Source organism: Panthera uncia, chromosome B4 (assembly GCF_023721935.1).
Source record: "Panthera uncia isolate 11264 chromosome B4, Puncia_PCG_1.0, whole genome shotgun sequence".
In the NCBI taxonomy this organism is placed as follows: Eukaryota; Metazoa; Chordata; class Mammalia; order Carnivora; family Felidae; genus Panthera; species Panthera uncia.
Window position 1 is genome coordinate 100,208,060 of NC_064809.1, and position 14,388 is coordinate 100,222,447.

Sequence of the window (14,388 nt, forward strand, 5' to 3'; positions counted from 1 at the left end):
TGCTTCTCTCTCTCTTTTTCTCTCCCTTTCTCTCTCTCTGTCTCTCCTGGGATTCTCTTTTTCTCTGCCCCTTGCTCACTTATGCCCCCCCCCAAAAAGAAAAGGGAGGGGGAGACAGAGGCAGAAGAAAGTCAGAGGAAGATACGACTAAGAAGAATGGTCAGAAAGAAGACATCCAGATGGCTAACACATGAAAAAATGCTCAACATCACTCATCATGAGGGAAATACAAATCAAAAACCACAATGAGATACCACCTAACACCTGTCAGAATGGCTAAAGTTAACAACTCAGGCAACAACATATGTTGGCGAGGATAAGGAGAAAGAGGAACCCTTTTGCACTGCTGGTGGGAATGCAAACTGGTATAGCCACTCTGGAAAAAAGTATGGAGGTTCCTCAAAGAATTAAAAATAGAACTACCCTATGACCCAGCAATTGCACTGCTAGGTTATTTATCCAAAGGATACAGGTGTGCTGTTTCAAAGGGGCACATGCACCCCAATGTATTTTATAGCAGCACCATCAACAATAGCCAAAGTATGGAAAGAGCCCAAACGTCCATTGACGGATGAATGGATAAAGAAGATGTGGTATATATATATAATGGAGCATTGCTCGGCAATCAAAATGAAATCTTGCCATTTGCAACAACATGGATAGAACAAGAGAGTATTATGCTAATTAAAACTAAGTCAGTCAGAGAAAGACAAATATATGACTTCACTCGTATGTGGAATTTAAGATATAAAACAGATGAACATAAGGGAAGGGAAGCAAAAATAATATAAAAACAGGGAAGGGGCCAAACCATAAGAGACTCTTAAATACGGAGAACAAACTGAGGGTTGCTGGAGGGGTTGTGGGTGGGAGGATGAGCTGAATGGGCAAGAGGGATTAAGGAGGGCACTTGGTGCTTTAGCACTAGGTGTTATATGTAGGGGATGAATCACTGGATTCTACTCCTGCAATCATTATTGCAATATTTGTTAACTAACTTGGATGTAAATTAAAAAAAAAAAAAAAAGATAAGCAAAAATAAAATAAACTACACTTACAATTTTGCAACCGAGAAAACTACTGTAATACCTTGCAGATTTTTTAACATACACATATATGTGTAATATATATGTAAACACATACATAGTATATATTCACATTTTTAAATAAAAATAGGATTATATTATATTTTTAAAAAGGAAGAAAGGTCAGAATGACAAAATGTAGGAAGTACTCAACCCACCGCTGTTGGCTTTGATGGAAGAAGGAAGAACATTGGAAAAGGCAAGGAAGTGGATTCCCTAGAGCCTCCAAAGAGAAATGCAGCCGTAATTTAAGCCCTTGAAGTCGTTGATTTTAGTCCTTGATTTTGGCCAACGAGACCCACGTAGGGCTTGCAATTACAAAGCTGTAAGATGATAAATTTGTACTATTTTTAAGATAAGTTTGTAGTAATTTGTTACAACAGCACTAGAAAACTAGTACAGACAGTAACAGGGTATAACCCATCAGATAAAATAAGTAATAGTGAGTCAATACAGATATACAGATATAAATACAGAAAGGTGATAGAAAGTTTAAAGAATTAAGGTATCTATATGGTTCAAAGTATCCACAAAATACTTATTAAGAAGGGAAAGTGAAGCCTGAAAATCACATGACCAGAATGATCAGCAGTAGCAGTGGGACAAATTACAATTATGTGCCACCTGATAGGATACACAATAAGAATATAGCATCAATTCTGTGATATTCCTGACAAAGATCTATAACTTGAATCTAATTATGCATAAACATTAGGTAACCCAAACTGAAGGATATATCATAAAATAACTGACCTATAATCTTTTAAAGTGTTAAGATTAAGAAAGAGTCATTATGGAACTGTTTCAGAGTGAAGGAAACTAAAGAGGTAACAGCAACTAAATGCAACACATGATTCTGAGATCCTTCTGCTATACTTAGAATATCATTGAATAAGATCTAAATATCAGATGGCAAGAATGTGTCATTTTTAATTTTCTATTTTTATTTTTTAATGTTTACTTTTTGAGAGACAGAGAGAATGAGGGGCAGAGAGAGAAGGGGACAGAAAATCCAAAGCAGCCTCTGTGCTGACAGCAGAGTCCAATGTGGGGCTTCAATTCACGAACTATGAGATAATGACCTGAGCCGAAGTCTGACACTCAACTGACTGAGCCACCCAGGTGTCCCTGATTTCCTGTTTTTAAAAGCTGTCCTGTGGTTATGTAGGAATCTCTGTAAAAAATACACAGGAAAGGGGAGAAAGGCTCTTTCCTTTCTGTCTGGTGGCAACCATCAGCTCAAAGGTAAGCCAAGATGGGTGTTTACAGGTACATCCAGGAGCTATGGAGGAAGAAGCAGTCCAATGTAACACGCTCTCTTCTCAGGGTACACTTCTGGTAGTACCACCAGCTCTCTGTACTCGACAGGGCCCTTGCCCAAACTGGCCCAAAAAAGCACACACACAAGGATACAAGGCCAAGCAAGGTTATATCATATATTGGATTTGTGTGCAATGTGGTGGCCACAAACACCAAGTGCCTAAGGGTGCAGCCTACAGAAAGCCTGCTCATCATGGCATTAACCAGCTAAAGCTTTCCCAAAGCCTTCAGTCTCTTGCAGAGGAGTGAGCTGGACACCACTGTGGGGGTCTGAGAGTCCTGAATTCTTACTAGGTTGGCAAGGATTCCACATACAAATTCTGTCAAGTTACCCTCATTGATCAATTCCATAAAGCTATCAGAAGAAATCCTGACACGCAGTGAATCACCAAACCAGTCTACAAGCACAGGGAGATGTGAGGGCTGACATCTGCAGGCTATGAGAATGTGGCCTTGGAAAGGGTAACAAGGTCCACCATGCTACTGGTGGTTCTCGCCATGCAGCAGGGAGAAAACGAATACTCTCCAGCTCCACTATTACTTGCTAACATAAGTGATGTTTGTAAAATTCTGAGCTGATACACAATTTAGGACAGTCATATCTGCTTAAAAGTGTCCTTTAATTTGTCTGCTAAAATTCATTGTCTGCAGAATGTTCCATGAATGCACTGTCAAATTATGAAAATTAAAATGCAATAATGTTTGAAGACTATAAGTGGTGGTGTATCTTGTATCTAATAAGATAAACGCTTCTGTCTTTGCTTTATCTTATTGGGAAGTTTATAGGTCAGTGTTTAACTGCTGTTTGGTATAACAGGTGTAAAATAAGTTCTGTAACAGTGGAATGTAGAAGCTAGCCATGTAGATTTGTTGATGCATGTAACGATACCAACAGCTTCATTGAGGTGATATAATGCTCTAGTGGTTTCCTCTCAAATGGCTGTTTTTAGGAGTTTGGTAAGAACAAGCTTTTTTAAATTAGATTTTGCTTAGAAATATGAAGAATATCCTAATCTTTTTATCATGATTATATACAGAATAACAAAGTTAACCAAGGCCCACATTTTTAGGGTTAATCCGATATTCCATTTACTTAGTGGCTGCTTCTGAAAGAATAGTTGAAAAGAATGCTACCATTTTTAGAACTGAATAAAACTGCTGCAAGAGGGTTCTCTTACAAATGAAAATAAATCCTGCTTTACCCAAGCAAAATTGCCTTGGTCTCCACAGTACTGCTGAAGTTCACATAAAAGGCAAAGGCTCCTGTTCCATCCCACAATGAATTTCATACAAAGCACTCAGTAATGGTATTTATACTGGGGTATATTAAAACTGATGGAAACTGAACATTAGGTAAATGAGAAGAATTTACCTTAAGATTTATACGTTAGTAACCAATGCTAGGATTGGGAAACTGGTGGCTATCAGATAGTGTGGGGATAAAGAATTAAAGTTGGCGTTGATCAGCATTGAAAGAAAGAAAGAAAGAAAGAAAGAAAGAAAGAAAGAAAGAAGAAAATTGAGGGTAATAGGACATGAGATTACCAACTTATTCTCAAACAATTTAGGAGCAAAAGTTTCTGTACAGTACTTATAACATTTTTTCTTTTTTCTTTTTTTTTTTTTTTTATTTGAGAGAGAGAGAGCATTTGAGCAGGAGAGAAGGGCAGAGGGAGGAAAGGAGGGAGGGAAGGAGGAGGAGGGAGGGAGGGAGGGGGAGAGAAAGAGAATCTTAAGCAGGCTCCACACACAGCGTGGAGCCCAATGCAGGGCTTGATCCCAGGACCCTGGGATCATGACCTGAGCTGAAACCAAGAGTTGGACACTCAACCAACTGAGCCATCCAGCCACTCCCTTATAACTTTTCATTAAACTTGAGACTGTTTTAAAAGGAAAATCAATAAATGCCATTGATTATATAAACTGACAAACCTTTTCTCATAAATAATTTAATCAATATGTATCAGAAATTTTTTAAGTCCTTATAATCCTTTGTTTTTTGGCCCAATAAATTTATCTCTGGAAATCTGGACAAATAATTCAAAACACAAAAGTTTAACCTACACAGATTAAACTTCAGTATTATTTACAATAGTAAAAAAATATATATAACCACTGAGGATTTCCATTAATAAGAAATTTGTGTTAACTACTATATACACTAAAATAGAAAACTTTAGGGACACCTGGGTGGCTCAGTCATTAAGCATCTTACTTCAGCTCAGGTCATGATCTCACGGTTTGTGAGGAGTTGGAATCCCATATCAGGTGAGCTGGAGCCCGCTTTGGGTGATCCCTGCTTCTTTCTCTCTCTCTCTGCCCCTCGCTCACTTGTATGCTCTCTCTCTCTCCCCCTTCCCTCCCCTCCCTCTCTCTGCCTGCCCCTGGCTCACTTGTGCCCCCACCCCCCCCCCTCTGAAAGAAAGAAAGAAAGCTGTATGCCACTGAAAATAATATATGAAGAGCTCTGAATAACATGAAAAAATGGCCATACTGCAAAGAACATTTTGGAAATAGCATCACAATTACAAATGCACACTCCTTTTCACCCAGAAATTCCACTGCTAGGATTTTATCCTACTGATTTACATACACATATATGCAAAGCAATATGTATTTTAAGTTTTTCACCACCACACTGGTTGTAATAGTAAAAGATTATAAATAACCTAAATAGCCATCAATAGAAATTAGAAAAATTATGGTACATCTATAACATAGAACATTCTGCATTTGCAAAAAGTAATAGGGAAGTTCTTTATGTAATACTGTGGAAGTCTCACCACAATATTAAGGGAAAAGAACAAAACAGTGGTATGTATATAGGGATATGTACATACACATATATGTACATACATACAGACATACATATAAAGATAAATTTGTTTACAGAGATACTGAGAGAAGTGCTGCTTATCAGCTCACACCATGTTATAACAGGGTAGGTACTTCTAGTACCTGGATATGGAGGTGCAGATAAACCTGCATCACTTCATCAGCCCTCCTGTCAGTATCTCTGACTCAAAGAGCAGTTTTGCATCTGTGTTTCCAAACTACTTGAAAATATTTTGCCTCTCTCTGCCAAAAAAAAAAAAAAAAAAAGGGCTTTTTATCATAACCTTGCCAGTTAATAGGGAAGTTTATATTTCATTGTGTTCATCAGTAAAATGGGGGAGATGTTTGTATTGCTCAGAAACTCCTTTTAAAATGATACCATAGGGGCGCCTGGGTGGCTCAGTCGGTTAAGCGTCCGACTTCGGCTCAGGTCATGATCTCACGGTCTGGGAGTTCAAGCCCCGTGTCAGGCTCTGTGCTGACAGCTCAGAGCCTGGAGCCTGTTTCAGATTCTGTGTCTGACCCTCCCCTATTCATGCTCTGTCTCTCTCTGTCTCAAAAATAAATAAACGTTAAAAAATAAATAAAATAAAATGGTATCATAATTAAAAACTTTAAAAAAGTCAAAACTGGAGGTGCCTGACTGGCTCAGTCAGAAGAGCATGCAACTCTTGATCTCAGGGTCGTAAGTTCAAGCCCCACAGTTAGATGTAGAGACTACTTAAATAAATAAACTTAAAAAAAAATTTTTTTAATAAAAAGTCTAAATTAAACTCTGAAAAGATGACACAGTGGCCTAGGATCTCAAAATGTCAGCAAATCAATGTAATACTAGATTATATCAAGACCAATCCCAAATTACAATTTAAACAGAGTCATCTGCTTTATACTGAGGCATTCTGACACCATCAACTCCCAATTTTCTTTGCCACAAAAACCCAAAATAACAGCTAATTTGAAATTGAGTTTAAATGTATTTGTATAATCACATAGAAGTATAGATGTTTCTGGCAATTCACAATACTACATATGGTATTTTGTTACTATGTTTAAATATCTGACTTTGTATAAACTAGATACAACTCTTTATTTGCTACATAATTCTAATGAAATTATCAGCATCTGGCAGAAGTGTCCACTCATACTTACTAATTCTAACTTTATTAAGAGCAAAAAGGTAATTATTTTTCCTGTTACTTTACAACAGATACTGTTTAAACTTGCTTAATGAGATAGCAAATATTCACTGATTGGGAACAAAGAACCACATAGTCAAAAAGTATTTGGATGCAAGGAAAATCAGTGGTTAAATCCATTGAAAGTACTTAAATGGAGCTGATGCAACCAAAAGGAGAAGGAAAAAATTATTAGAAGCTACTTAAAATTATTGTTAAAATAGCAACTGACATCCTGGTATTTTTAAATATTCATTTGTAAAATTAAAAAATTAAACAAGAAATTTTTAGGGACACCTGGCTGAGTCAGTAAACACCTAACCTGATCTCAGAGTTGTGAGTTCAGGCCTCATGTTGCACATAGAGCTTACTTTAAAAAAACAAACAAATTAATTAAAAAAGTAATTTACTTAAAAAATAAATTTTTAAGATAATGTTTAATTTTAATTGTTTTTTTAATGTTTACTTATCTTATAAAGAGAGAGAGACAGAGCACGAACGGGGAAGGGGCAGAGAGACACAGAATCCGAAGCAGGCTCCAGGCTCTATGCTGTCAGCACAGAGCCCAACACGGGCTAGAACCCACAAGCCATGAGATCATGACCTGAGCCAAAGTCAGATGCTTAACCAATTGAGCCACCCAGGTGCCCCAAGATAATTTTTTTAAATTAAATTTAAATAAATACTCACTTGTAGCAGATAAGAACTGCCTGGATCTAATAAGCTGGCAGCTTCATTCTGCATCGTGTTCTGTTGTGTAATTGCATCTTCTCGTTTCCGCTCTTTCTGCCCTGCTTCATCGTCTTCATATTCATCTAAGCACTGAAAAAAAGAATAGTTTCCATTTTATTTCCATATAATATTAACAGAATGTTGTGACAGTATGTGAAGACACATTTGACAACATTAAAGAAGTATCTGTGCATACAGCAATATGTACATTTAATTCCTGTAAACTAAATTATCTGCTTAAAATTCCAACCTCCACATTCAGACCCCTGATAACTCACCTTTTCTCTAGACTCCAAATAGCAGTTAACAGGGTTTGCCTAAAGGTAAGATTCATTTCTTCTTTTCTTACATTCATTCAACAAGTAAACAAATGATGTTTACCTCTTTTCAGAGAATAACAAAAGATATAACCAAGACATGGACTTTTTAGACCAGTGGGAAGATTGTGCGTGTGTGCATGTGTGCGTGTGTGTGACGCAGGAGACTAGTATGTTCTGCCATGATCCATGAAACTACAGGAAGCTAAATGTTAACTTGCAAGCAGGGTGAGACCTCAGACCCTTCATAGTTCTTGAGAGAGGTGAGGATTCAAAAGGCATATGCTCTGATCACAAGGAACATAAATAGCTTGAGAAGTATAGACTTTCCACTACATAACACAGAAAGAAGTTACACTGCCACAATTCCCCAGAATATAAGTAAAACATGATCAAAACTGATTTGGGGGGTAGCACATGGGTGGCTAAGTCGGTTGAGTGTCCGACTCTTGATTTCAGCTCAGGTCATGATCCCAGGGTCACAGGATTAAGCCCTGCATGAGGCTCTACGGTGAATATGGAGCCTGCTTAAGATTCTCTCTCTCTAGAGGAATCAAAATAGAGGAGAAATACAGGGATCCAAAGTTCCCTCATCCATCAAACACAGCACTATTGAGGACAGAAGACTTGGAATTCTAGGAATCTTGGCGAAAGAAGGACAGAAACATCCCCAGGGGGCCCACAGGGACAACGTGACAGACCATAGGTGCGTTATTGCAAATTGGGAGATAAAATGGGCAGTGTAGGCATGGAGGGGAGGGATCCCCTTCTGTGGAAAGACAAAAGGACGAGAAAGAGAGGCTGTGGAAGTGTATTTGGACAAGAGAAAAACCACGGACCGGGGAGTAGAAAAAATGGAGAAATAATCAATTTATAACTCGATCCAGGGTTGTGGGGCTTCTACCAGACTGGGGCCGGCCACCCTGTACATACACCTGGCAGGGGACGGGAGGGTGGGCAGGAGCTAGCCCTGGGCTCAGTAGCTAAGTCAGAGGCACAGTCAGAGAGAAAAATCCTCTCCCTGAGTGCTGTGGGAAGAAGGTAGATAGCTCCAAGGACAAAAGACCCTGCAGGCACCAGCCAGTCAGAGGCCCTTTGTAGGCTGGCTGGGGGGAGTGGCACTACCCCATAACCAGGGCCTGCGGAGCAGGACCCTTTAAGACATTGGGGTTTGAATCCCAGCTGAGCACCTGGAAAGCACAGCAGACTGGAGCAGGACAGAAGAGCCTGCTCGCACGTGCACAACACTGTGAAAATGGCCTGAACAGTGTGGTCTGGGACACCTGGTCAGGGAAAGAAAGAATGGGGTGTTGCCATTTTTCTCCCCATCACCAACAAAGTGGGGCTTCAGGGAACAGGACTGCAGCCCCCAGTGGAGGCAGGACTGCCTACACCAAACCACGCCTCCCCATGCCTCATAGTTACATATGTACCGACGCAAGATTGACACTGACTGAACCAGAGGACCCCACCTCTAGACCAGCACAACCACTGGTTCCAAGGCACAATCAGATATCAGTCCAGCGGTTTTGCATTTTCTTATTTTAGATATGTAGATAGGTTTTTTTCCTTCCCTTTCTTCCTCTTAGTTCACCCCTTCCCTATTCTGAATATTCTGGTCGTTGGTTTGTTTAAGTGGACATTTTTAATCTATTCTTTTTACCCCTCTTCTGTATCTCCTTCTTCTTCATTTTCCTCTCTCTCTGGATTAAGTTGTATACTTTCTCTAATTCCTGCCTAGTCAATTTTTTCCTCTCTTTTCTTTTTCCCCACCCCTATCATTTCTCTCTTTATATGGTATAAGGCTTCTTCCACCACCACCACCCCTTTTTAAATTTTTTCCAGGAAAAAATTCGTTGTTACTTCAACGAACAAATCAAATCACAGCTGGTGGCAGGTCCAAACCACTATCATGAGTAGGGAAATAAAGCAACCAGTCACAACAACAAAGAGCATGCAACACACTCCAAAAATCACCTCCTAAAGGGCCAGGCCCTGGATGGTTTATGACCCTTTTTTAATATAATAGTGTTTGCAGGTGCAGGACACACAATAAGCTATTAAAACACATAAGGCACAGAAAACTAGCCAAAATGATGAAACAGAATTCTCAAAAGAAATTCCAGGAAGAAATGACCGCTAAGTAATTGCTCAAAACAGATATAAACAATATATCTGATCAATAATTTAGAATAATAGTCATAAGATTAACAGCTAGGCTTTAAAAAGTAGAGACTCTATTGCTGCAGAGATCAAGGAACTAAGAGATAGTCACAATGAACTAAGAGATGTTGTAAATGAGGTACAAAATAAACTACATGCAATGACAGCAAGGATGGAGGAAGCAGAGGGGAGAATAAGTGAAAGAGAAGATAAAATTATGGAAAATGATGAAGCCCAGAAAAAGAGAGATAAAAAAAAATACTAGACCACGGGGAGAATTAGAGAGCTAAGTGATTCAATGAAACAATAATATCCGTATCATAAGAGTTCCAGAAGAAGAAGAGAGAGAGAAAGGTGCAGAAGGTTTACTTGAACAAATTATAGCTCAGAACTTCCATAATCTGGGGAAGGAAGCAGACATCCAAATCCAGGAGGCACAGAACACTCCCTTCAGATTCGACAAGATAAGGTCTTCACCATGGCTATGACAGTGAAACTGGCAAAATACAAAGATAAAGACAATTATAAAAGCAGCTAGGGACAAATGGGCCTTAACATACAAGGGTAGACACATAAGGGTAGTTCCAGACCTGTCCAGTGAAAATTGGCAGGCCAGAAGACAGTGGCAGGAAATAGTGCTGAAGAGGAAAAATGTGCAGCCAAAAATCCTTTATCCAGCAAGGCTGTCATTCAGAACACAAGGAGAGAGAAGAGACTTTCCCAAACAAAAGCTGAAGGAGTTCATGACCACTAAACCAGCCCTGCAAGAGATCCTAAGGGGGACTCTATGAGTGGAATGCTACAAAGACTACAAAGGACCAGAGACATCACAAGCATGAAACCTACAGGTAACACAATGACACTAAATCCGTATCTTTCAATAACAACTCTGAATGTAAATGAGCTAAATCTTCCAATCAAAAGACACAGGGTGTCAGAATGGATAAAAAACAATATTCATCTATATGCTGTCTACAAGAACCTCATTTTAGACCTGAGGACACCTTCAGATTGAAAGTAGGGAGATGGAGAACCATCTATCATGCTACTGGAAGTCAAAGAAGGCTGGAGTAGCCATACTTATATCAGACAAACCAGATTTTAAACTAAAGGCTGTAACAAGAGATGAAGAAGGTCATTGTATCATAATTATGTGGTCTATCCATCAAGAAGAGCTAACCATGTTTATGCTCCCAACGTGGGGCTACCCAAGTATATAAATCAATTAACACAAACATAAGCAATCTTATTTATTGATAAAAATACAGTAATCGCAGGGGACTTTAGTACTCCACTTACAACAATGGACAGATCATCTAAACAGAAAATCAATAAAGACACAATGGCCTTAAATGATACACTGGACCAGAAGGACTTGACAGATATATTCACAACTTTTCATCCAAAAGCAGCAGAATACACATTCTTCACAAGTGCACCTAGACCATTCACCAAGATAGATCACATACTGGGTCACAAAACAGCCCTTAATAAATATGAAACAAATGAGATCATACCATGTGTATTTTCAGATCACAATGCTATGAACTTGAAAAAAATTGGAAAGAGAAAAAAATTGGAAAGCCTCCAAATGCATGCAGGTTAAAAAACATCCTACTAAAGAATGAATGGGTCAACCAGGCAATTAAAGAAGAAATTTAAAAATACATGAAGACAAATAAAAGTGAAAACATGACAGTTGAAACCCTTTGGGATGCAGCAAAGGCATTCATAAGAGGAAAATACATTGCAAACCAGGCCTATCTCAAGAAACAAGAAAAATCCCAAACACAAAACCCAACCTCACACCTAAAGTAACTAGAAGCAAAACAGCAAACAAACCCAAAGCCAGCAGAAGAGAAATAATAAACATTATAGCAGAAATAAACAATATAGAATCAAAAACAACAAAAACAACAACAACATGAGAACAGATCAATGAATCTAACAGCTGGTTTTTTGAAAAAATAAACAAAATTGATAAACCCCTAGCCAGACTTCTCACAATGTAGAAAAGAGAGAGAATCCAAATAGATAAAATCACGAAAGAGGAGATCTCAAACAACACCACAGAAATACACACAATTATTAGAGAATACTATAAAAAATTATATGCCAAAGAACTGTACAGCCTGGAAGAAATGGACAAATTCCTAGACGACCACACACTACCAACACTCAAAGGGGAAGAAATAGAAAATTTGACCAGACCCATAACCAGCAAATAAATTGAATGAGTTATCAAAAATCTCCCAACAAATAAAAGTCCTGGGCCACATGGCTTCCCAGGGGAATTCTACCAGACACATAAAGCAGAGTTAATACATATCCTTCTCAAGATATTCCAAAAATAGAAACAGAAGGAAAGGTTCCATACTCATTCCATGAAGCCAGTATTACCTTGATTTCCCAAACCAGACAGAGAACCCACTAAAAAGGAGAATTACAGGCCAATATCTCTGATGAATATGGGTGCAAAAATTCTCAACAAGATATTAACAAATCAAATTCAACAGCACATAAAAAGAATTGTTGACCATGATCAATTGAAATTCATTCCTGGACTGCAGGGCTGGTTCAATATTCGCAAATCAAACAATGTCATACATCACATTGGTAGAAAAAAGGGTAAGAACCATATGATCCTGTCAATAGATGCTGAAAAAAAAATCATTGGACAAAATACAGCACCCATTCTTAATAAAAACACTCAAGAAAGTCAGGATAGAAGGAATATACCTTAACATCAAAAAGGTCATATATAGAAAGTCAACAGCTAGTATCATCCTCAATGGGGAAAAACTGAGAGGATCCCCCCGAGATCAGGAACACAACAGGGATGTCCACTCTCACCACTGTTCTTTAACACAGGGTTAGAAGTTCTAGCCTCAACAATTAGACAACAGAATGAAATAAAGGCATCCAAACTGGCAGAGAAGAACTCAAACTTTCACGTTTTGCAGAAAACATGATACTCTACATGGAAAACCCAAAAGACGCCACCAAAAAGCTGCTAGAACTGACACATGAATTCAGCAAAGTCACAGATACAAAACCAGATTGATACAGAAATCAGCTGCATTTCTATACACCGATAATGAAGCAACAGAAAGAGAAATTAAGAAATCAATCCCATTTACAACTGCACCAAGAACCATAAAATACCTAGGAATATACCTAACCAAAGATGTAAAACATAAGTATGCTGAAAAATATAGAAAAATTATGAAAGAAATTGAAGACGACACAAAGAAATGGAAAAACATTCCACGCTCATGGATTGGAAGAACAAATATTGTTAAAATGCCAATAAAACCCAAATCAATCTACACATTCAAAGCAATCCCAATCAAAATTGCACCAGCATTCTTCTCAGAGCTAGAACATACAATCCTAAAATTTGTATGGAACTACAAAAGACCCTGAAGAGCCAAAGTAATATTGAAAAAGAAAACCAAAGCTGGAGGCATCACAATCCCGGACTTCAAGCTGTATTACAAAGCTATAATCATCAAGACAATATGGTATTGGCACAAAAACAGATACAAAGACCAATGGAATGGAATAGAGAACCCAGAACTGGACTCACAAATACATAGCCAACTAATCTTTAACAAAGCAGGAAAGAATATCCACTGGAAAAAAGACAGTCTGTTTAGTAAATGGTGCTGGGAGAACTGAATCACAGCAACATGCAGAAGAATGAAACTGGACCACTTTCTTACAGCATACACAAAAAGAAACTCAAAATGGATGAAAGACCTAAATGTGACACAGGAAACCATCAAAACCCTACAGAAAACAGGCAACAATTTCTTTGACCTCAGCTGCAGCAGCTTCTTACTCAACACATCTCCAAAGGCAAGGGAAATAAAAGCGAAAACGAACTATTGGAAACTCATGAGATAAAAAGCTTCTACACTGCAAAGGAAACAATCAACAAAACTAAAAGGCAACTGACAGAACGGGAGAAGATATTTGCAAATGACATATCAGACAAAATCTATAAAGAACTTACCTAACTCAACACACGAAAAACAAATAATCCAGTCAAGAAATGGGCAGAAGACATAAATTGACAGTTTTCCAAAGACATCCAGATGGCCAACAGACATATGAAAAGATGCTCAACATCATTCATCATCAGGGAAACACAAATCAAAACCACACTGAGATACCACCTCACACCAGTCAGAGTGGCTAAAATTAACAACTCAGTAAACAACAGAAATGGTCAGGATGTGGAGAAATGGGAACCCTCTGGCGCTGTTGGTGGGAATGCAAAATGGTTTACCCAATCTGGAAAACAGTTTGAAGGTTCTTCAAAAGATTAAAAATAGAATTACCCTATGACCCAACAATAGTACTACTAAAAATTTATCCAAAGGATACAGGAGTGCTGATTCATAGGGGCACATGTACCCCAATGTTTACAGCAGTGCTTTCAACAATAGCCAAATTATGAAAAGAGCCCAAATGTCCATCAACTGATGAATGGATAAAGAAGATGTGGTTTAGGGGCACATGGGTGGCTCAGTTGGTTGGGTGTCTGTCTTCGGCTTAGGTCATGAACTCGCAGCCTGTGAGTTCCAGCCCTGCATCAGGCTCTGTGCTGATAGCTCAGAGCCTGGAACATGCTTCGGATTCTGTGTCTCCCTCTCTCTCAAAAATAAAGAAACACTTAAAAATAACTTAAAAAAAAAAGATGTGATTTATGTATACAATGGAATACTATTTGGCAATGAGAAAGAATGAAATCCT

The 14,388-nt window shown here is 38.4% G+C and overlaps 1 protein-coding gene and 1 pseudogene across 3 annotated transcripts in view; one reads left to right on the plus strand and one right to left on the minus strand.

The window, feature by feature from the left end:
* PAWR (pro-apoptotic WT1 regulator) overlaps window positions 1-14,388 on the minus strand; it is a 137,364-nt gene that overhangs the window by 47,807 nt on the left and 75,169 nt on the right. For all 3 annotated transcript variants that reach the window (XR_007456737.1, XM_049625994.1, XM_049625995.1), the window contains exon 2: window positions 7,106-7,237. Coding sequence is in view for 2 of the 3 variants with exons in the window: in XM_049625994.1 (XP_049481951.1) it covers window positions 7,106-7,237 (132 nt within the window). In the remaining variant the exon portion in view is untranslated. The remainder of the gene's footprint in view (window positions 1-7,105; window positions 7,238-14,388) is intronic.
* Window positions 2,341-3,157, plus strand: LOC125919357 (60S ribosomal protein L15-like; annotated as a pseudogene).